We start from the raw sequence: 22,363 nt of genomic DNA on the forward strand, positions 1-22,363 counted from the left end.
ATGGAATAAAATATTGAAGAGGTGAACTCAAAACTTACCAAAAGGTCTTCACATTACCATCCAAGGAGTTAATGACATTTTATGATGTTGGTCATATGACTTAGGACCAAGCCATTGCTAATTTATGGAGGGAGTTTCAGTTTGTGACACGGTTGACACAGTTTTCTGGGACGCAGACAAAATCCCCAATTTAATGTACAATATGGTAAATAATGGAATTTTCAACACTTTTGTCATATTATAATAACTACTGTGAATAAACATTTTTAAATATTTCATACAAGATTGTCAATATGAAGACTGAATCTGACATTTGGAAAATAGGACGGCATAAAAACGTCAAAATGGCATTATTTGATGACTTTTTGTATTATAGGCTATAAAAGATAAATCTGCATTGATGTTAAAAAAAAAAAAAAAAAAAGAAGCCCAGCATGGATTTAAGATTACTCCGATTATAGAATGACCATATATGTCTTAAGTCAGAAAAATAAAACCACCAGTTTATTTGAAATCTGCTTTATTGGGCGATTTAGAATACAGTACAGCAAAAATAGGACAGTGGTCTGGTAGACGTTCAGATCTGGAGAAAATCATGAGAGAAATTTATGATGATGACTGGCTGTGCATGTTCTGGATTTTATTCTGAAACGGTGACAGTTCACAATGAATACGAATTCCTGTGTGTGTGTGTGTGTGTGTGTGTGTGTGTGTGTGTGTGTGTGTGTGTGTGTGTGTGTGTGTGTGTGTGTCTGTTCATTCATTCATTGTTTCAATCAGCTCTCAAAAGGTCACTCAAAGGTCTCCAAACTCCAAAGGGCTCGTTTTTGGTCAGCGTTCAAGATACGAGCCTGTCCATATTCAATTTAATCAATGAGCTGGCCACATCCAAAGCCCCAGGCTTTCCGGCCTTTAAGACAGACAGTCCAGCTGTCAGTGAGTCAGCAAGGCCTTCAGAACAGCTCTTAGACGTCTGTGTCCCACCGCCAAGACAATGGGTGACAGAGCAATAAAGGTGATGTTGGCAAAGCGGGCAATGACCAACAGGAACTCAGTAGACGTGCCGCGATTGTAGTTGAAGTAGTTCACTGAGATTATACTGGTGCCCCATGAGGAGATGAAGAGCATGATGAGAGCCAGAATCACCTGAGAGAGGGAGAGAGAGAGAGAGAGAGAGAGAGAGAGAGAGAGAGAGAGAGAGAGAGCACGCATACTTTATTTGTGAAATTCCACACCAATTTGCATCCCAGAGACAGTATTGATTTGTTTTCATGCTGCCATGTACCAAACAATGAGAATATTTTCCCAATGATCCGAGAGTTGAGGGAATTCAGAGGGATGTCTTCTTTGTTATTACATGGCAGCTTGTTTAAGATAAAATTAGGCCTACCTTTCTTACCTGTTGTTTTTCTGTTTACTGTACATTCTTTGTTGGGTTTACAATATTGTTATTCTTAAATGCTCCAATTTTTATACATTCCCCATCCAATATATTGTCATGAAAACCTTTGAGTCCCCCTCTCCCCTGCCCTGTGAGTGAGTGAGTACCTCACCATGGCTGCCCTCCTCTCCGCTGGCACCCTCCTGATGACGGGCACCTCTGGGTTATTCTGGGAGTGCAACAGGGAGCGTCGGTGGGCGTAGAGCGTCAGCAGCGAGCCCATGTTGGTGATGCTCATGAGGAGGATGGGCAGGCCCTCGTGGATCACCATGGAGGTGGTGGCGTAGGCCAGGCCACTGTAGGAGCCGGGGAAGTTCCACACGCAGCCCAGCAGGGGGCGCGTCGTGCTGCTCACCAGCATCAGGGTCTACAGGTGGGAAACAGCTCATTAAAATGATCCCTTTTGTGCAGAGCCTCTATAATAACCTTACTGTCACCAAAATGGTAATGTCCAAGTCTTAATCTGTTAGGCTCTCAGTCATAGCAATGTTATTCTGATGTAGTTGAGTCATTTCAACAATGAGTGAATGGGCAGGCCGGATGATTACCAGTATTTTTCTGGTCTAGTATCATTCAGCAACTATTTTGTTCCTGTGCGTTAATTGTTAACTGTTTTGTACCTTGTACCATTAGTAACTTCTTGGAGATAGGTAACACCACTATGTCAAATGGGAATATCTCCCACAGTCGTCAGTGTTATGAACGCCAGTGACCAGTAATTCTGTGGATTAACTGACCATATATCCTTGCCATGTTACAACAACTTGAGCTCTTGACTATTTTCTGTCGTCCACACACCTCTGTGGAGTTCCTGTCTCCACTGGTCGAGAAGACAAACGCAGGGAGAGAGTAGACAAGGTTGAGGAACCAGATGAGGCCGAAGATGAAGAAGAGGACTTTGGAGGGTCCTCTGCTCACGGACAAGGGGGAGACGCGCCGGAGGGTCTGGAAGTGGAAAGCACTGAGGAGGAAGATGGACCAAACGTTGACGGATCGCAGCCACACCCAAAGACCCATGAGAAATTGACACCATTCCTTAGACGAGTACAGCTATCCTCAGAGAGAGAGAGAGAGAGAGAGAGAGAGAGAGAGAGAGAGAGAGAGAGAGAGAATAATAATAATAATAATAATAATAATAATAAGAAGAAGAAGAAGAAGAAGAAGAAAGAGATTAGATTAGCATCCACACTGACACAAAAACTGTAAAATACTATGGTTTAGTTGGAGACATTCACGAGATGTGAAACATAAAACAATAGGCCTAACTAGAAATGCATTCTCACAGAAAATGCTGGAAGCGGGCTTGCCTTTTGGGGCAGAGATGAAACAAAGTACTATTGAGAAAACAAAGCTAAAAGAAATCTTGGAAAAACTCCATCCACCCAGTCAGAAGTTATGGGCCAAACAATTCAGCCATCTTGGATTCAGCCATCTTGAAAGTGTTGTAGCTCTGCGTTTTGGGGATATACTAAATGACATACAGTATTTTAAGTTGGCTAAGGAACACTGCATATGATAAAATTTTGAAAATCAACATGGCTTCGAGCGGGATTAGAACTCACAACCTCCATATCTGTAATCCAACCCCTTTGCCATTGATATTAAATGACATACAATACATGATATTTGAAGTTGGCTAAGGAACACTGCATATGATATCATTTTGAAAATCAACATGGCTTCGACTGGGGTTCGAACCTCCAACCCCCATATCCCTAATTCAGCACATTTGCCATTCATACTAAATGATATACATGGCATTTTAAGTTGGCCAAGGAACACTGCATATGATATAATTTTGAAAATCAACATGGCTTTGACTGGGATTCGAACCCCCAACCTCCATATCTGTAATCCAGCACATTTGCCATGCATACTAAATGACATACATGGCATTTTAAGTTGGCCAAGGAACACTGCATATGATATAATTTTGAAAATCAACATGGCTTTGACTGGGATTCGAACCCCCAACCTCCATATCTGTAATCCAGCACATTTGCCATGCATACTAAATGACATACATGGCATTTTAAGTTGGCCAAGGAACACTGCATATGATATAATTTTGAAAATCAACATGGCTTTGACTGGGTTTCGAACCCCCAACCTCAATATCTGTAATTCAGCACATTTGCCATCCATACTAAATGATATACATGGCATTTTAAGTCGGCCAAGGAACGCTGCATATGATATAATTTAGAAAATCAGCATGGCTTCGGGTGGGATTCGAACCCTCAACCTCCATATCTCTAATGCAGCGGCATGCATTACCAATAAGCCAAGCAGCTAATTGTCATGCATAGTCCAGCAAGACTATATTACATTGCATTGCAGAGCTGAACAATAGACTTCTAGAATGCTTGCTCGCACCTGCTCGTTAAGAATAGAATCTTGAGATAGTGACAGTTGAAATGGAACACTTCACTGGCTGCACCTGTTGTGATCACAGACTTCTATTATAACTAGACTGCGGATGTTCGATGTGTTGTGAACAGGGGCTGTTCACTCACGGAACTTCCTATTAGCCACAATTGGCTAACCCTAACCACGGGACAGTGCAAAATGAATGGGTGTCAATGGAGTTTTTTACCATTATAATTTTTGTGATTTTTTATAATTTTTTGTCCTGAAATATTAATATTAAGTTCGAAGCTAGAAATAATAAGACCCCATTTGAGTAGCGTTTCGATTATTGTGCGCCACTAGATTATTATATACTGGGTCACAAAGCTCAATTTTTATGGGGCCAAACCCATAAACAGTAGCACGATGCTAGCGAGTACAGGTTGAAATCTTCTAACCAGCTGTAAAACTACACACCTGAACGATTTGTCAATACAGCCTATTGTTAAACAACAGTCATAGTGCTTACCAGGAATGTTTTGTTGATAATATTTGTGACTGGAAATGGCAGTAGCAATGTATTTAGCATGGGTTCCCCTTTCCATTCCATACATTTTCCCACATGAAGGACTGGCCTTCGCTCGTTACTGCAGAATGCATGCAAAGCTAACTGGCTACAATGGGAACCAATGAGACTGAGCCTTCTCCCCTGTGTTCTAATTTCTCTGTTGTGAAGCAACGGCTGGGGGCGGGACATGGGACGATTTTGGGGCGGAAGAAGGAAGTAGAGCGCCTTTTCCCATTATTCTCAATGGTGGGCTTGACGCCATATAGCTCCTTGCCAATTCTTGCCAAGTCGGCTCTGTTTCGTTCCTACGATAGTTTCCCCTCCCTTCCAAACAGCCCAGATATTTTTTTCGGGCTGACCCTGTATTTAAGAGAGCTATTAAAATAGTTTAAATGACCAATGAGCATGGTTATTTGGGTTGATTGGCAGTTGACATTCTTTAGAATTATTGTTTTGATTGACAGGCAGGCCGTCGTCAAGGCGAAGGACGACTCTCGCGCCGTCTCCAGGGGAAGCCCCCTCCCTGCTGCATTACTTTCAACAGCTTCATCACTGCCATGGGTTATTTAATTTTGGTACACTTTCCCCACAAATATGCGTTGTTGTACTTTTGGATGTACTTCTCCGTATTCTGTAAGGACCTCTGCAGTTTTGGTAAGTAAAATAAAAACATACGTGGCTGATTGACCAAAATGACTGAGCTTTGTTAAACAAACACATACGACAATGCTAGCTTGTTATTAGCCCAAGGCAGCATACTGATCTTTCAGTGTTCGATGATCTGTCGGCTTGTCAAGTAACTTAATGATAATTTGAATGCCATTGCTTTTGAAAGCAAAATGTGTCTGTTTGGCGTGCGTCAGGTGTAAGGATTCCCTCCTTCCGTACCGTAGCCAAGTCCTTACATCAAGATGAGTAAACATTTCACTGCCATTCTGGCACTATGCTGGCCAGTGGCCACATCGGAAAAGCAACGTAATCTAGCTGTGTTCCTCCGTCAACTGTTAAATATTGTTTGTTTCTGTGTTGCCAAATTGCCAAGTTGCTAGTTGGTGATGAAATGATGGTCATTGGTACGTTCGTTTTCAGTATGCAAATTGCGTCATTAATGTTGACTGTACGGAGTGACGAGTGCATAGTGTAATGCAAATTGTGTCATTAATGTTTAATTAGGCCTACTGACGAGTGCATTGTGTAGTAAACATTTCCCCATCCTCATGTGACATGGTTTCATTCTGTAGGCAAACAACAAACCACACTTCACCTGGAAAACAGAGCCAGGACCCACTGTCAGGTAAGTAAAGTTTCAAATCCCTGAAGTATGCTCCTGAGTTAAGACCAGAGACCTTCGACCTTTAAAGCTAACACCATCATCTGCTTACTCTGCATGTATTTATATATTAGTAATAAAATAGTAATGAAATATAGTCCAGGAAGACAGATGCTGAGGCACTCAAGGTTGCAATTTTTGTTTACTTTTTTATTTGGCTACAATGCCTACGCGTTTCGGCCCTTATGGCCTTCTTCAGGGCGTATCAAGCTTGTATCCTTGATACGCCCTGAAGAAGGCCATAAGGGCCGAAACGCGTAGGCATTGTAGCCAAATAAAAAAGTTTTTTTTTTTAAATTGCAACCTTGAGTGCCTCAGCATCTGTCTTCCTGGACCAAGTTTGAGAGCCCCTACACTGATGAGCACCAAGGAAAAAAGGTGAAGACCCAGAAGCACTCCAATTACCTGCTTGTGAGTAATGAAATATATGTTGTTCTCATCACCCTTCGTTTGTCATCATTTTCTTTACAGATGTCTGAAAATGTACAGTAGGCTACACGCCAGCAGGTCTCACCATAGTCAACATCATCAAGGATTGTCACTCCGACCTGAGAAGAGGCCCCATAGAGACACGGACGAGGACCAGCCACTGTTGCCAGTGCACAACTGAGGACCCGACCAGCCTGCTGCCATCTATGATACTATATAGTACCCGGTATGTAACATTACACTACACTCAGCCAATGCTTTCATCCAAAGCTTATCACTTATTTTTACATGTGCCTCCCAATTTGAAGGGACAAAAAGTAATTGGACTGGATAAAAGTATACATCAAGCGTAGTAAACTCTCAGCATTTGTCAGTAGCCACTATCTTCAATAATTACAAGGGTACCAATTTTATTTACAGATATGCATGCCCACACCATGAAACTACCACCCCATGATTTTCACTGATTAGGCAGCATGCTTTGAAACATGAGCAGCCCATCTCCTTATCTATTGTGTTTTCTTCCCATGAACCTGCCACTAATACAAGTTCAGCTACTTAATGTTGAGGTAAATTATGTAAACGATGTAAGTATGTTAAGTTGTTGGTGTATCAAACAGTGACGTATTCTCATCACACTTCATATGCCATTATTTTATTTACAGCGGAGCGGTCTGAAGACGTGGAGTACACTGCAGCAGGTATCACATGACCAAGGACTTGGACAACGTCTCTGTTTACATCTATAGTGTATTACACAAGTGAGTGTACACCCCCATATTTCTGCAGATGTAATGGGACAATAAAAACATTTGAAAACTGAAAATGAAGTCTGCACTTCAAGCTCATCACATTAAATAAGTAAAACAGGAGCTTGGTGAGCAGACTTAATTTTCAGTTGTCATTTGACTTTGTTAGTCCTGCACCCAAAACTTTTTTGAGAAGGATGTTCATGGGTTTTTCCTTTTTAAACAAATGTAGACATTTTTACTACACTGAAATGTTATAGTTACTCTATATATACCAGTGATATGCTTCAATTATGTTCATGTTACATTAATTATTTTTTAAAAATAGATTTGTATTTATCGTTACAGCTGAAGATGTGCACAGTACGCTACTGCCTGCATCCTACCACCACAGAGGATCCGATATGCAGAACCAGCTTCAAAAACCATTGCAATTATGAAACACAGTTAATAAATGCTTATATACAGCAGCCCGCACATTTTGTTTAATTTGTAATATTGGTTAACACACTATTGTTACAACTGTTTAGATCGGTGTTTCCCAATCAGGGGTACATGTACCACTAGGGGTACGTGAACACAATGCAGGTGGTACATGCATTGGCAGGTATCAATAAAAAGAAATGTATGGAGCATAATCATATTGGGATAGAGCAGTGGTTCCTAACCTATGGGTCGCCAAAGATCCACAGTGGGTCGCGAAGCCCTCTTGATTTTAAGGGGTTTCGTTTTAATACCATATAGCCCATGTTGAATATATGACAAAGTAAAGCTTTTAAACTGATATATGCATAGAGGCAACAAAATGTAAGCGACACATTAAACAGTCATTCTATATTTGACTGAAGACAAATTGAGGAATACAATTTTCTAATGAGTTTCCGCAGGACTCTCTCTCGCCTGGGACTCCCTCTCGCGCGGGCGCTGGCACGATTGGGTCACCAAAGCTTACAATGGTAAAAATATGGGTCCCTGAAGAAAAAGGTTGGGAACCACTGGGATAGAGGAAGACATACAGTAGACTAGAGCATGAGGGAGGGGGTACTCATGGTATGTCAAAAATGCTTAGGGGGTACATGAGACAAAAAAGAAGTTGGGAGACACTGTGTGATTGAAGTAATGCATTTCTTACAAGCTTGGGGAAGAATGTCCACTCCATGATTTGCAAGTTTAAAAAGCAGAACATAAGGTTGAATATTTCATTTTAATCTTGATGTCAAGCATACAAACACCCAGATGTTTAGTCATAGCCTACTGTAGGCCAGCTATGTTTTACTAACTGAAAGGTGTTAACTTTGGTTTGTTTACCATACCGTCTACTTCTAAGAGTGATTTTGTATTCTGAATCTTTTCAAAAACTGGGGGGATCAGCAAAAAAATGGTCATGATGACTGCTCGACACGGCAATCTTCATCTTCAATCTTCCGGATGACAGCTTGGCGTCGAGGAGCCTTTCTTCAGCGTCCATGGTTTGTCTGTCAAACGGAAAGGTTTCGCATGTCATTTGATGCCCAAACATTCAAAGTTATTTACAAATGTCCGTAGAGGATTAACTTGGTGTGGCAGACACAAACCAAACAATATTTTACGCAGATGTACAACATGAAAATTGGAGCATTCTGAGCTCTCATACAAATGCAATGTTGATACTGAGTATTGCTGACATGGATTATGTTTTGCCAAACGGTACGCCGACCCCAAAGACACATCTGCATTTTCTGTGTACAGCTCTGTTTGTAGCCTAACTTCCCATTTATCTGTAATTGCGGCTACATTACAACGTGGTGAAGTAACTTATAGTAATGTAACCTGAGTTCTTGTTCCTGATGTCCAGTGGGGTGCGTGGGTGACAAAGACGACAGGTTACAGTTGACAAATAAACTTCTTTTTATTTACCCAAACAGCGAGGCAACTGACAGGCGACTCAGCGCGAGTCCCCAACCCAGGGTGTCCCCCAAAAACAGTCCGGCGGGGGAACACATCACCAGGAACCAAAAATCATCCATAACATAACAAAACTCATCCATAACAATTCGCCATAGAATAATCAATAAAGTAGTTTCACATGCATAACCCAGATTAAATAAAATACCCAATAATGGCCATAAGGCACAACATACAATTAACAGTTTACAGTCGTCCCATGCTTAAAATAGAAATGTCCTCATTTCATAGCAGACACCAAACAGAGCAGAACAGAACTGGATAACCATAACAGGAAGAGGGAAAACAAAACAAAAGGTAAGTATACAAACACAAGGCAGGAATACCTTAATCATAGCACCCATGCCTATCAGGTGTTCCAATAAAACAAACAACACACAAAAAAAAAAACATTATAAAAATAGTAAGTATGCCTTAAGCACTGGACCCATACCTATCGGGTGGTCGTACTAGACGGCCACTACAGGTGGTTACAGGAGGCGGCAACCGCCTAGGTGAGATCGCAGAATCAGTGTCCACATCCACAACAGGTAACGGGTCAGAACAAAAATGAACCTGAGGACCCCCTTCAGTATCAGTAATAGGCACTGGCCTCTGAACCTGTGGTGTGGTGCAGTGTGGTGCAGAGACCGACTGAGTCTGTGGAGCAGTGTGTGGTGTGGTGCGGTGTGGTGCAGAGACCGACTGAGTCTGTGGAGCAGTGTGTGGTGTGGTGCGGTGTGGTGCAGAGACCGACTGAGTCTGTGGAGCAGTGTGTGGTGTGGTGCGGTGTGGTGCAGAAACCGTGGGCCGATAGGGTAAAGCCCCCGACAGTGCTGTGAGGGTTGACTGATTAGGAGCAGGTACTAGGTTACCACCATCTGCCTCTGGAGATTCTGCATTATGAGATGACCCATCTGACAACCTTCCCTTATAGACCTTCAGCCTATTGTGATGCACCACCCATTTCCTGGATTCTGGTTTCGTTGGATCAGTGATCTCGTAAGTCACACCAATACTATCCCCCTTATCAAATCGTTTCAGTATGACAAATGGCCCCTTCCATCTAGCCGCTAACTTGTTCATCCGTTGTGCTGGGTCATCTAATAACACATAGTCCCCCACCTCATGAGGGTGAAACACCACCTGTTTATCATACTGCCGCTTCTGTTGGAGTTTAGCAGCAGCCGACCTCTGGGCAGCTTCCCTAAGGGCGAGAGAAAGACGGGAGGTAACATCTTTGACATACGCTGCAGGTGTACCTGGGGTAGCAGATGTGGCTGTAGGACCCCAGTTTACTGCAAGGTGTAAAGGTAGATGTGGCTCCCTACCATGGGCCAGGAAAAAGGGAGAAAATCCTGTACTACAATGGACACTGCTATTGTATGCCAGTTCTACCTGAGGTAAGTACTGAACCCATTCCCCCCCTGTCTGTGACAAATATTTGGCTAGTTGGTCCTTGAGGGTTCTATTAAAGCGTTCCACCATACCATCAGACTGAGCGTGGTAAGGGGATGTACGGGTTTTCTCAATCTTGAGTAATACACAAAGCTCTTTCATTAAATCAGATTCAAACTGTCGACCCTGGTCTGTGTGAATGGACTCCGGAATGCCGTGATGCCTAATGTACTCCTCAAAAATACACTGTGCTACAGTAGTGGCACGCTGATCTTTCATAGGATACACATTGACATAACGGGTGAAATAATCCATGAGGACCAGGGCCCGGTTGCACAAAACACCTTAAGTTAAGTATTTCCCTTAAAGTCTGAGTTAAGGGTCCCCTAAGTGAAAGTCAGTTGCACAAACACCCTTAAAATATCCCCTTAAGTTTTCCTTAAGGGTTTCCCCTTAAATATTTAAGAGTTTCCCTTAAAGTTAAGAAATCCCTTAAAGTTCTTTAAAATCGTTGCACAAAAGACCTTAACAACCAAGTTAAGGGAAAATACCTGAGGGACCGATATCGTCGCCTTAAGTCAGACATGGCCGAGTTTATGCACATTCAGCAACGTGATCAACGGATTCAAATAAGAGATTTCCGCGACCGGGAGAACCCAATGGATAGGCACGCGTAGGCCTACCGACGAACCGTTAATTATTAATTATAGATTTGATAGACAATCCATAGCCTATATGAATCCGACCGTCTCGAATTGGACCATGCTACAGGACTCAGAGTTGTGCTCTCCCTGCAGGGCATGCCGTCTTGCAGCTGATGATTGCGCCAGGCACGGCGCCAGAAAATCAGCTTGGGCCAGAACATTTTTGGGTGGCACTTCATTAGACCTATAACATCAAGTCCTCATAACAAAACGTCTAATTTTTACTCGAATATGTGCGTATATTCAGTGTTTCCTCATTGTGAAGATTCTCGGATGAAGTTATCGCCGCGGGGTTAGGGTAGCCCATTCATTAATTTCCTCCCTCACAGTCTCGTCCATTGTCCCACCATCACCAAATGTTTTTATTGCCCTCAAACCGCACATTTATTTTGCTAACATGCATTAAGATGACAATGATCAATGATCCTCGCTGTGTTAATTATGACACTGGAGTTGTTTGGGAGTTGTTTTAGGAGCTCGAAAATGCAGGTGAGACACACGGCACTTCTCCAGTGCTTGCGCCATAGCCTAGGCTATTATTATAATTCTTAAAATTCACATTACCGCTTGACACTCCCAAAACAACGCGGAAGAAACAGATAAATGGAATGATATCACAAATAGGCCTACAAAATAATGCATGGGGAGTAGAGCCCACGTCTGCTAAGAGAAGAGAGGAGAACGTTTGGAGCGGTGCTTAATTTGTAAAGAGGGAGGTCGCGGAGCGCGGAGTGGCTCCGGTGAAGAGAGGCGGGCGGGGCACATGTTGCGAACAACGCTATATGCTGGGTCAAGTGTTGCCTGCGATATCCCAAGCACCCGGCTCATGTAGGCAATGCATGCAAGAAGATGTCATTTCAACCGCAACAATGCGACGATCAGAGCACACAACCACACTTTGAACCACTCAAGCACATAGCCTATGCACGCACACAACTGTTGGAGCACAGTATTCCATAACCAGACATCTGGTTCGACAATTAAGCCATGGACATATGGCGTTGTTCCTTCCTCGCTTGGACCGCAAGGTTTTTTTTTTTTTTTTAATGTTGACCTCCCCCACTGTCCTCTTCACCATATTTCTCGAGTTTATGGTCGCGGTGATCTCTTCCCATTGTTGCTGCTTCTTCGCGGCCGTTATTTGAGGGTTGAATTTGCTTTTTATTATGTTTTTCTTTTGTTAAATTCCTCTAATAATACCACTTTCTCCTCCTCTGACCAGTTTGGCTTTCTAGCCTTACCATTGTCCATGTTTAGGCCTATAGATAAATAGCTACAGAATGGTTAACGATGTTTTGAGAAGAATATTCAAGAATGACTTAAAAAGTTTCCTTGGAAACAATAGAATTCTACCGTTGTAAACTCCTCTTTACTGTAGTAAATCCCTTAGGGCTTTCCCTTACCTAAGGGAAGGACTTAAGGCATTCTGTGCAACCCCCTTAAGTAGATCCCTTAGCTAAGGGAAAATGAGCCCTTAAGGGTCACACTTAAGGGAGAAAACTTAAGGTGTTTTGTGCAACCGGGCCCAGGACATACCGGTAACCCCCTGCCGTAACAGGGAGTTCAGTTATATCTGCGGCAACTTTCTGAAATGGCCGGCCGGCCTGAATGGGTTGCAAAGGTGCTTTCTCATGTGGTGTGGGGGAGGCACGCTGCTGGCATGGCAGACATTCACTACAGAACTTATATATATCGCGTGACATATACGGCCAGTAACAAATTTCCTTTGCTTTCTCAAGAGCACGCTCGGCACCCAAATGCCCACTAAAACCGTCACCATGAAGAGCATTTAAAACCGTAGGCACCAGTTGTTCCGGTAATACAACCTGGTGAGTTACAGTAGCATAGGGGTTTGATTTGGAAGCCCGACACAGAATACCATGTTGGACACTTAGTTTCTGGAATTCATGTCAAAGCTTTCGCACTACCGGAGACGTTCCTTTTAACACTCTCATGGGGGGTCGGCCCCTACCCCTCTCTGTCCAAGATAAGACCATTTGTAGTGACTCATCCGCCTGCTGCTGTCTCCGTATTTCATCTAGGTTGATTGAGAAGGAGGGAGAAAGATTAGGAGCAATCAGTGCCTCCTCCCCTGTCCTACCAGCTGATGCAGCTGTTACCCTAGAGTTGGTGGAGGTGGAGACACACTGCACTGCTTTAGTATCCCTCTCTGTGCTACGTCGTCTGGACATACCATCTGAATTCCCGTGTTGTCTACCCTCACGATGACGAATGGTGTAGTCAAACACATCTAGTTCAAGGATCCAACGCGCACGCCTACCAGTAGGGTCATTATCCACCTGAGCTTTAGTGAGGCTAAGCAGGGGCTTGTGATCTGTGATGATTGTAAACGGGGACCCTGCCAGAAAATGTTTGAAATGTCTCACTGACCATATAATGGCCCAGAGTTCGCGGTCATAGGTGGACCATTTCTGCTGTGCTGCCGTGAGCGTATGACTTGCGTACGCAATGACGTGCTCTTTACCATTTTTCACTTGGGCTAAAACCGATCCAATACAGGACAGAGACGCATCTGTGTAAAGCAAGAATGGCAGAGAAAAGTTGGGGTGAGCTACTATTGGCGGACTAGTGAGCGCATACTTCAATGACTGAAAGGCGTCCTCACACTCGGATGTCCAACTAAACAAAGCCCCCTTCTGAGTGAGGGCATTCAAGGGTGAGGCGAGAACGGAAAAATTTCTCACGAAGCGACGGTAGTAAGAGCATAGCCCGACAAAAGCTCTCACCTCCGTAGTGTTTCTGGGCGTTGGCCAGTCTCGAACCTTATCAAGGTTTTTGGCATCGGGTTGAAGGCCCTGGCTAGAAACCACATGTCCTAGAAAGGTGACCTGACTGCAAGCGAAATGGCACTTAGTTGATTTCAGCTTAAGGCCGGCGGATTTGAATCGCCTAAAAACCTCCTCGAGGCTTTTCAGGTGCTCTGAAAAGGTGCGGCTGAACACCAAAACATCGTCAAGATATATCAAACACGCTTTCCAGTGAAGACCACGTAGTACCAATTCCATTAATCTCTGGAAAGTTGGGGGTGCGTTGGTTAAACCCATCGGCATGACTTTAAATTGGTATAGGGCACTGCCTGTGGTAAAAGCAGTTTTCTCTTTGTCCTGTGGGTCTAAAGCCACTTGCCAATATCCACTAGACAGGTCCATGGTACTAAACCAACATGACCCCGAAAGACTGTCTAACGCATCCGCTGGACGAGGCAATGGATAAGAATCTTTAACGGTCACAGCATTTAATTTTCGGAAATCAATACAGAACCGGTAACTACCGTCTCGTTTCTTTACGAGTACGACGGGCGAAGACCATGGACTACAACTCTCCTCAATGATGTTCTCGTCCAACAAAGTTTGAACCTGGCGGTCTATTTCATCACGCAAGCGAGGGGATGTTCTGTAAGCTCTCTGTTTAATTGGCTCCGCGTTCCCTGTCCGGATACTGTGCTGAACTTTATCTGTCCTCCCAAAATCCCTGTCATGTGCACTGAAAATGTCACTATACTTAAGAATTAAATTCTCTAATTCTTGTCTCTGTTCGGCATCAAGCGCTGCTTGGCTAAGATCCACTTTAGGGAATGTCGCTGTCTGGGCCTGTACATTGGCCACAGTAGTTTCAACTAATGAGAACTCTTCCCCCGATTGGTTTGCAACTGAATGAAATTCCCCTAGTTGTTTATCGCCTGGCACATGGCAATCTTCCGAGGTGGGGTTCATCACTCGAATGCAAGCCACTCCCCTTCTTACTGTGGTCAATGTACGGGCCACCAACAGACTAGGCATGTGTTGTGAATCAGGTTCTAAGATACCAGTGTAATTGGGACTGTGTTCAAGGCCACTTGGATTAGACTGAATCTTAATCAAGACATTCATCTGACTTAGAGCAGGAATGGTCACAGGTGCCAGCATTACAGCACTGCACTTTAACGGTGCTATCTGAGTGCTACAAAGCAGTGGAACAGGCCTGTCCCAGAGCTTCAACTGATTTGTGGTTAGGTCGATTACGGCATGGTGTTTCTGCAAAAAGTCCCAACCCAGAATCAGTGGTTGTGTGGCATTTCGAACTACCTGTACATCATGACTGAAACACTCGTCACCGATTCTGATTGAAATGGAGAGTGTGCCTAATGTATCCAAACAATCCCCTGTCACAGACTTTGCAAGAACATATGATTTCTGAATTGGCCTCCTCTGTAAGGCTGGGATGGCCATTCTCATAGCTTCACTAATTAGTGAGATTTCAGAACCGGTATCAATAAACCCCCTAACAGCAATGTCTTCAACAACAGTAAACACATATGACATAGGGGTTACATGTACATTATCTGACTGCAGAAAGTGTGGGGTCATACAGTCCTGAACAGCAGATACTCGACCCATAGTACCTGCTAGCGGCCGTTTCCCTGGTAGATGGTGTCCTCGTCGCCAAAGCTCACGTGCTGACCTCTCTCTCTGGACGGGGGGCGATAGGAGTACCGGCTTGGTGATCGCCGCTCATCTCTCCCCATCGTGGATGAAGCGTGTGGAGGACGGTGCTCCCACCGGCCTGGATAGCTGGGCGCTGGGCTGGAGTTGCGCCGGTAACCGGGGCTGGGGCGCCGATACTGGTCCTGGCCGCTCGATGATCTAGGAGCCCGGGACGGTGAAGCAGGTGAGTAGCCACGGCCCCGTCGACCTGGCGAAGATCTGTGGCGGGCGTAATAGCCCCCCTCATGGGATGAGTGATGAGACCGGTATGCAGAGTGGCGATCTGGAGACGACGATGGCGAACGCCAGGATCTCTCTCTCTCTCTCGAAGGCCTCTGCCACGCTCCGTCACGCTCAGCCCGTCCTCTGTAGTCATGGTCCGTCCTTCGCTGCAGCCGATCCACCTCCAGTCGAAGTGCACGCACATCAGCTGACAGCTCCTGAACAGCAGCTGCCAACTCAGGTGCTGCACTGTGCGGCGCGGCATCATGCTGAGTTGACACCATGGCAGAAACTGTCTCCGTTGATGTGGCAGCCACCGGGAGGGTAAGTGACTGAGGGCCAGCTGGGGCCGAGAGCTTCAAAGCTTCCTGAGCCCTCTCCCACTTGCCGGCAATGACCAATGCTTCCTCCAGCGTAGTGGCCCCATGCTCATGACATTTTGCCTGAAGAGTGAGATCTAAGCCAGCCACGAACCGTCTGAATCGCTCCATCGCAATGGCTGGCGCGCCATAATCTGGAAACGCCTCGAGCACTAGCCTGGTGATTTCAGCAGCAAACACTTCTAAGGGCTCTTTAACCAACCGTTGTCTGGCATTGACGAACGTTTGAAAATGTAACAAAAATTGTTTCCTGCCAAAAACCTCATTCAGCTTCGCAATACTTTTGTCATAATCAGCCTTCTCTTCCTCAGCCAAAGATAGCCAATATGCCAACGCATCCCCACTCAGCCGAGTAGGCAGTATGGTGGCAAGATCCTGTTGTTGGTAATCGGAGCAGGCTTTCACAGACAGTTCGAGTCGCGACTTCCAAAGCGAAAAACTGTCCTTATCCTTGCCATCACCGTGGAAACACGGCGGCAGCTCGACTTTATAATGAACTATTCTTCTCACCGTAAGGTCACGGTCGGCAGCCAGTGCTTGGCCAGAGCTAATAGCAGGGGCATTAGCGTTAGCGCGAGACGCCGCCGCCTGAGGGACAGGACGATCAACTGTGCTCACGACCGGGTTATCTTCACCCTCTGACATTTTCGGGAAAAAAAAAATAACGCGCAGGAAACCACGTACTACATTAAAAAAAAATAATAATAATCAGAAGATGACCAACTCACAGTCCAACACTAGCAAGCTAGTTATAGATGCAATCGAGCAACAGTCCAACACTAGCAAGCTAGTTCCATCCAATTCGCGCCAAAGAGTCGCAGGTCCAGCCGCTAGCTGCCGTTTACCTCGGTTTGGTCCAGAAGTTGCCACAGGGTAAACGCGATGATGACACACAAAAACACCGCTGCCACCAGTCTGTAACCTGAGTTCTTGTTCCTGATGTCCAGTGGGGTGCGTGGGTGACAAAGACGACAGGTTACAGTTGACAAATAAACTTCTTTTTATTTACCCAAACAGCGAGGCAACTGACAGGCGACTCAGCGCGAGTCCCCAACCCAGGGTGTCCCCCAAAAACAGTCCGGCGGGGGAACACATCACCAGGAACCAAAAATCATCCATAACATAACAAAACTCATCCATAACAATTCGCCATAGAATAATCAATAAAGTAGTTTCACATGCATAACCCAGATTAAATAAAATACCCAATAATGGCCATAAGGCACAACATACAATTAACAGTTTACAGTAAGCTAGGTCTTACGCCACTCGGCTGGCTCACGTTAGATGCTAAGCTAAAATTATTATGGTCATCATAACAAGCTCTTCAAGGTTTCGTTATCCCAAAGTATCATTTTATTAATAGCATGGTATATTTGCCATACTTACCGATCACCAGTTCCATTTGAGCTTGTGTTGCTGTTTTTATGACAATCAAGGGTTTCTGTGTCGACCAGTTCCCCAGCTGAAAAGTGGGTTCAATATTTCTGCTGGGGACGCCATGTCATATTCGGGTGGGAGGGGCGGGACATGTCTTGAAGTGTCTGTTTGTGGATTGGCCGGCGATGTCGACCTATCAGCAATGTAGCTCAACGTTGTCAAGGTGATTATTATATTTCCGCATTTTTGGGGCGGAAGAAAATCAGCCGCGGTTGCTTCAAAACCGTTGAATGGAGTTCTATCGAACTCCGCAGTCCAGTTATACTATACAAGTCAGTGGTTGTGATTGACTGAAAGACAGTTAGTATTGAGCTCTAAACTGGGGAGAAAATGAGAATGAGATTTTTGTCTTTACAACATCGTTGTAAAAAAACTAAAAGGAGTTGGCACGTGTCCTTTTCACAGATCGGAGTCATGCTTGTGATCTCTCTAACAGTCTTTGAATGAAGTTTATAGGTGAAAGGGTTCAGGCACAAATGGACCTTCGTGTGGGACATGCGCTGATCTCTTGAAAAATGCACTTTTCGAAAGAATGGGATTCTCCATAGAGCCAGGCCTGTTTTTTTTTTACAAACCTGCCATTTAAAAAGTATTGGGAGTTGGGAGATGAAACTTTCACAATTTGGAGACATCCCATAGAGCTCGCTAACAACGCGTCAACTAAACCTCTAGGTGAAAGTGTTGATGTTTTATGACCGAAAAAGCCTCCTACACTCTAATCTCTAGAGTGGCGGAACTTTGGTTCATGAAGGTTCCACCATAGTTTTCAATGGAGACCCAGGCTTTAACAAAATCGCCAAAAACGGGAAAACGACAAGAGACACGGAGAAGCCTATAACGATACGCGATCTCTAAGCCGAGCCGGTCGTTTTAGTGTTTGAACGGTGTCTCTATCTCGAAAGGCCTAGGAGGAGATCCATTTTCTATTTTTACTGCCCCTGCACAAGACCAATAATAAATAACTAGAAATGCATTCTCACAGAAAATGCTGGAAGCGGGCTTGCCTTTTGGGGCAGAGATGAAACAAAGTACTATTGAGAAAACAAAGCTAAAAGAAATCTTGGAAAAACTCCATCCACCCAGTCAGAAGTTATGGGCCAAACAATTCAGCCATCTTGGATTCAGCCATCTTGAAAGTGTTGTAGCTCTGCGTTTTGGGGATATACTAAATGACATACATGGTATTTTAAGTTGGCTAAGGAACACTGCATATGATATAATTTTGAAAATCAACATGGCTTCGAGCGGGATTAGAACTCACAACCTCCATATCTGTAATCCAACCCCTTTGCCATTGATATTAAATGACATACGATACATGATATTTGAAGTTGGCTAAGGAACACTGCATATGATATCATTTTGAAAATCAACATGGCTTCGACTGGGGTTCGAACCTCCAACCCCCATATCCCTAATTCAGCACATTTGCCATTCATACTAAATGACATACATGGCATTTTAAGTTGGCCAAGGAACACTGCATATGATATAATTTTGAAAATCAACATGGCTTTGACTGGGATTCGAACCCCCAACTTCCATATCTGTAATCCAGCACATTTGCCATGCATACTAAATGACATACATGGCATTTTAGGTTGGTCAAGGAACACTGCATATGATATAATTTTGAAAATCAACATGGCTTTGACTGGGTTTCGAACCCCCAACCTCAATATCTGTAATTCAGCACATTTGCCGTCCATACTAAATGATATACATGGCATTTTAAGTCGGCCAAGGAACGCTGCATATGATATAATTTAGAAAATCAACATGGCTTCGGATGGGTTTCGAACCCTCAACCTCCATATCTCTAATGCAGCGGCATGCATTACCACTAAGCCAAGCAGCTAATTGTCATGCATAGTCCAGCAAGACTATATTACATTGCATTGCAGAGCTGAACAATAGACTTCTAGAATGCTTGCTCGCACCTGCTCGTTAAGAATGGAATCTTGAGACAGTGACAGTTGAAATGGAATCCTTCACTGGCTGCACCTGTTGTGATTAGTGAAGGGCATGGCGATTCTTTCGCGCCAGTTCGTTCTCTTCGTTCAGTTCTGCTGAGGAATTCGTTCGTTCACAGTTCGTTCAGTCGTTCATTTTGATTACGTCACGCCACAATGCAGGAGAGCAAGGGGTGAATGACGAGCGAACTAGTTCAGTGAACGAGAGGAGGAGGGGGGCATTCATACTTTGCCTGTGTGCTTCTCATGTCCAAACATATCAACTTAACTCATTTTGCCTAGTTATATTATTTATTTAACAGCAGCACACATTTAAAAAAGCCCAATTACAAGCTGTTTTTAACCAAAAAGTATGCCTTCGTCTCTGCCACGTTAAGTTGTTTATTCGTGGTCATGGAGACTGTTGCTATGCGCCCAGGCTGGTCTCTCGTTCGCGGGCTCAATACAGTTCGTTCTCGCTGTGCTGTGTAGATCTAAGGTGCTCCTCGTGTCTCATCTCACCTGAAACCTATTTTGCAGATTAATGTTATGTATTGAACAGTATCACCCATTAAAAAAGAATAAAATATCATTTACAAGTGGCATTTCCAACTAGAAGTAGACCTATGCCTTTGTTTAAGTTGTGTATTCGTGGTCATGGAAACCACTGGCTGCAGTTCACTGGCTCCTCGTTCAGGAACAAGAGCTCAGCTCGTTCAGAGCTGTGAACTGTGGTCTATGTGAACTGCTGAGCTCTTCTAAATTATGATTATACCCGGTATGTGTAAAAACTCTGGTAATATTAAGATATCACATTAAGAGATAAAGTGGTGCCCCTTTGCACAGATTAAAATGCTCATTGGACGACCACTTCTGCTACTGTCTGACTGACTAGTGACAGACCGGTGATTCACCAACGAACGAAGTGAACGAGAGGCGGGGAACTAGTTCGCTTCGTTCACTTCAAAGACTCGTTCAAAACGAACGGTTCGTTCGTGAACGACACATTACTAGTTGTGATTGAAAGACAGTTAGTATTGAGCTCTAAACTGGGGAGAAAATGAGAATGAGTTTTTTGTCTTTACAACATCGTTGTAAAAAAACTAAAAGGAGTTGGCACGTGTCCTTTTCACAGATCGGAGTCATGCTTGTGATCTCTCTAACAGAATGAAGTTTATAGGTTAAATTTTTCAGGCACAAATGGACCTCCGTGTGGGACATGCGCTGATCTCTTGAAAAATGCCCTTTTCGAAAGACTGGGATTCTCCATAGAGCCAGGCCTGTTTTTTTTACAAACCTGCCATTTAAAAAGTATTGGGATTTGGGAGATGAAACTTTGACAATTTGGAGACATCCCATAGAGCTCGCTAACAACGCGTCAACTAAACTTCTAGGTGAAAGTGTTGATGTTTTATGACCGAAAAAGCCTCCTACACTCTAATCTCTAGAGTGGCGGAACCTTAGTTCATGGAGGTTCCACCACTGTTTCCAATGGGGACCCAGGCTTTAACAAAATCGCCAAAAACGGGAAAACGACAAGAGACACGGAGAAGCCTATAACTATACGCGATCTCCAAGCCGAGCCGGTCGTTTTAGTGTTTGAACGGTGTCTCTATCTCGAAAGGCCTAGGAGGAGATCCATTTTCTATTTTACTGCTGCCCTGCACAAGACCAATAATAAGAAACAGGACTTAGAGATTACTATAAACGGGCCTTGCTCTGCAAGGGCCATGCTCTGCATGGTCCTTGCTCCGCAAGCCCGCTTAATAAAGAAACAGGACTTAGAGATTACTATAAACGGGCCTTGCTCTGCAAGGGCCATGCTCTGCATGGTCCTTGCTCCGCAAGCCCGCTTAATTATAGAACTCAGACCACAAGTCCTAAACTTTAGGAATAAAAAGTAGTTTATCTCAATCTCAGGACTGCCTCGTTAAGACTTAAAGCTGTGAAAAAAAAGGAAACACATCAGTTCTCTACTGTCACATTAAAACAAACCAGCAGTTTCCTCCTCAGATTGATGTCTTGCTGAAAAGACCACCCTCCCTTTACATTTAATGCAATTCCTCCTCTAATCAATTAGTCCGATATTTTGTGGGAGCCCAGGGGGCAGACTATTCCAAGTGAAGCAATCAATTCATTAATTTATTGTGAGGCATTAAAATACAGCAGTCTCTGCACGATAAGGTGAAACTGGGGCATTCTACACCCCGTTTCTCCCTTTTTTTTTAGACTTCACTTTGCCAGTCCAGATTAAGCTTGTAGCAAGAACTGTTGGACCCTTGTTGCAATTGTCCATTATCAATAGCGGTACTAATATAACATCCTGTTAATAGCATTCTCTGAGGCCCCTGAGCTGGACCCAATGCACCTGACCCAAAGCTCCTGTTGAAGATCCCCATCTTAGAATAAGGGGAAATGTACAGTAGTCTGTCTTGACCCCCAATAAAAAAGTCTATCTGCAAATAGGTTTATAGTCTAATTACCATTAGTGTTGTAATTACATCTGTAAGAGCACTTCTATCGCACTTACATCTCAACTTCCTACACTTCTTACGTCTCTGCCCATCTTCCACCCCATGTCTGTCATGGGTTCCACATACCTCAACTCCCAGGTCAGATATGACCAGCAGTGCATTCCTGGTGATGGACACCACCAGGTTGGATAAGGCCATGTTCACCAGAATAATGTCTGAGCTGCGGCTTCCGCCCTGGTCCTTCAAAATGCTCTCGCCAATGACACCGATGATGGCCGCGTTCCCCAGGATCCCCAGTGCCACCAGGAAGATGTAGAACGCAGTTTGGACGTCCGACATCCGGATCCGTAGGCCCATGCCAATGGGCTCCACCGTGGTGTGAAGGTCATCGTCCATGGCCGCCTTGTACCACACAGGGGGTTCAGTCTGAGACTCCATTCCATTCACAGTCACAGCCTCACTAGTATGCAGCCTCAAAATTACAAAATGCTCCTCAAGACATTTAATCTCTTTTTTGAGC

The 22,363-nt window shown here is 44.2% G+C and overlaps 3 protein-coding genes and 1 long non-coding RNA gene across 5 annotated transcripts; 1 reads left to right on the forward strand and 3 right to left on the reverse strand.

The window, feature by feature from the left end:
- Positions 1–743: 743 nt before the first annotated feature.
- Positions 744–22,200, reverse strand: LOC134462734 (olfactory receptor class A-like protein 4). Its single transcript, XM_063215917.1, has 4 exons — positions 21,970–22,200; positions 2,240–2,491; positions 1,554–1,808; positions 744–1,146 (listed from the first exon to the last, which is right to left on the reverse strand). The coding sequence occupies exons 1-4, from the start codon at positions 22,198–22,200 to the stop codon at positions 934–936; spliced, it is 951 nt and encodes a 316-aa protein (XP_063071987.1). The 3' UTR covers positions 744–933.
- On the forward strand, positions 4,749–7,336 carry LOC134463356 (uncharacterized). 2 transcript variants are annotated; one of them, XR_010037728.1, is made up of 4 exons: positions 4,749–5,652; positions 6,160–6,343; positions 6,783–6,878; positions 7,215–7,336. It is a non-coding gene; the product is annotated as an uncharacterized LOC134463356 (long non-coding RNA). The 2 variants fall into 2 exon arrangements; XR_010037727.1 differs by lacking the exon at positions 4,749–5,652 and having other exon boundaries at positions 6,050–6,343.
- On the reverse strand, positions 8,137–16,998 carry LOC134463357 (uncharacterized). The gene is made up of 2 exons (XM_063216570.1): positions 15,294–16,998; positions 8,137–8,341 (listed from the first exon to the last, which is right to left on the reverse strand). Exon 1 carries the CDS (start codon positions 16,620–16,622, stop codon positions 15,297–15,299), a length of 1,326 nt encoding a protein of 441 aa, XP_063072640.1. The 5' UTR covers positions 16,623–16,998; the 3' UTR covers positions 8,137–8,341; positions 15,294–15,296.
- On the reverse strand, positions 9,225–10,467 carry LOC134462919 (uncharacterized). Its single transcript, XM_063216192.1, has one exon. The coding sequence runs from the start codon at positions 10,464–10,466 to the stop codon at positions 9,225–9,227; it is 1,242 nt and encodes a 413-aa protein (XP_063072262.1). The 5' UTR covers position 10,467.
- Positions 22,201–22,363: the final 163 nt, after the last annotated feature.

Source organism: Engraulis encrasicolus, chromosome 14, assembly GCF_034702125.1.
Source record: "Engraulis encrasicolus isolate BLACKSEA-1 chromosome 14, IST_EnEncr_1.0, whole genome shotgun sequence".
Lineage (NCBI taxonomy): Eukaryota > Metazoa > Chordata > Actinopteri > Clupeiformes > Engraulidae > Engraulis > Engraulis encrasicolus.

Coding starts and splice junctions, on each gene's coding strand:
- LOC134462919 (XM_063216192.1), bottom strand. CDS start 10,466: ATGAAAGATCAGCGTGCCACTACTGTAGCACAGTGTATTTTTGAGGAG.
- LOC134463357 (XM_063216570.1), bottom strand. CDS start 16,622: ATGTCAGAGGGTGAAGATAACCCGGTCGTGAGCACAGTTGATCGTCCT.
- LOC134462734 (XM_063215917.1), bottom strand. CDS start 22,200: ATGGGCCTACGGATCCGGATGTCGGACGTCCAAACTGCGTTCTACATC. Junction 2,492..21,969: donor TATCTGACCTGGGAGTTGAG/GTATGTGGAACC, acceptor CTCTGAGGATAG/CTGTACTCGTCTAAGGAATG. Junction 1,147..1,553: donor CGGAGAGGAGGGCAGCCATG/GTGAGGTACTCA, acceptor TCCCTCTCTCAG/GTGATTCTGGCTCTCATCAT.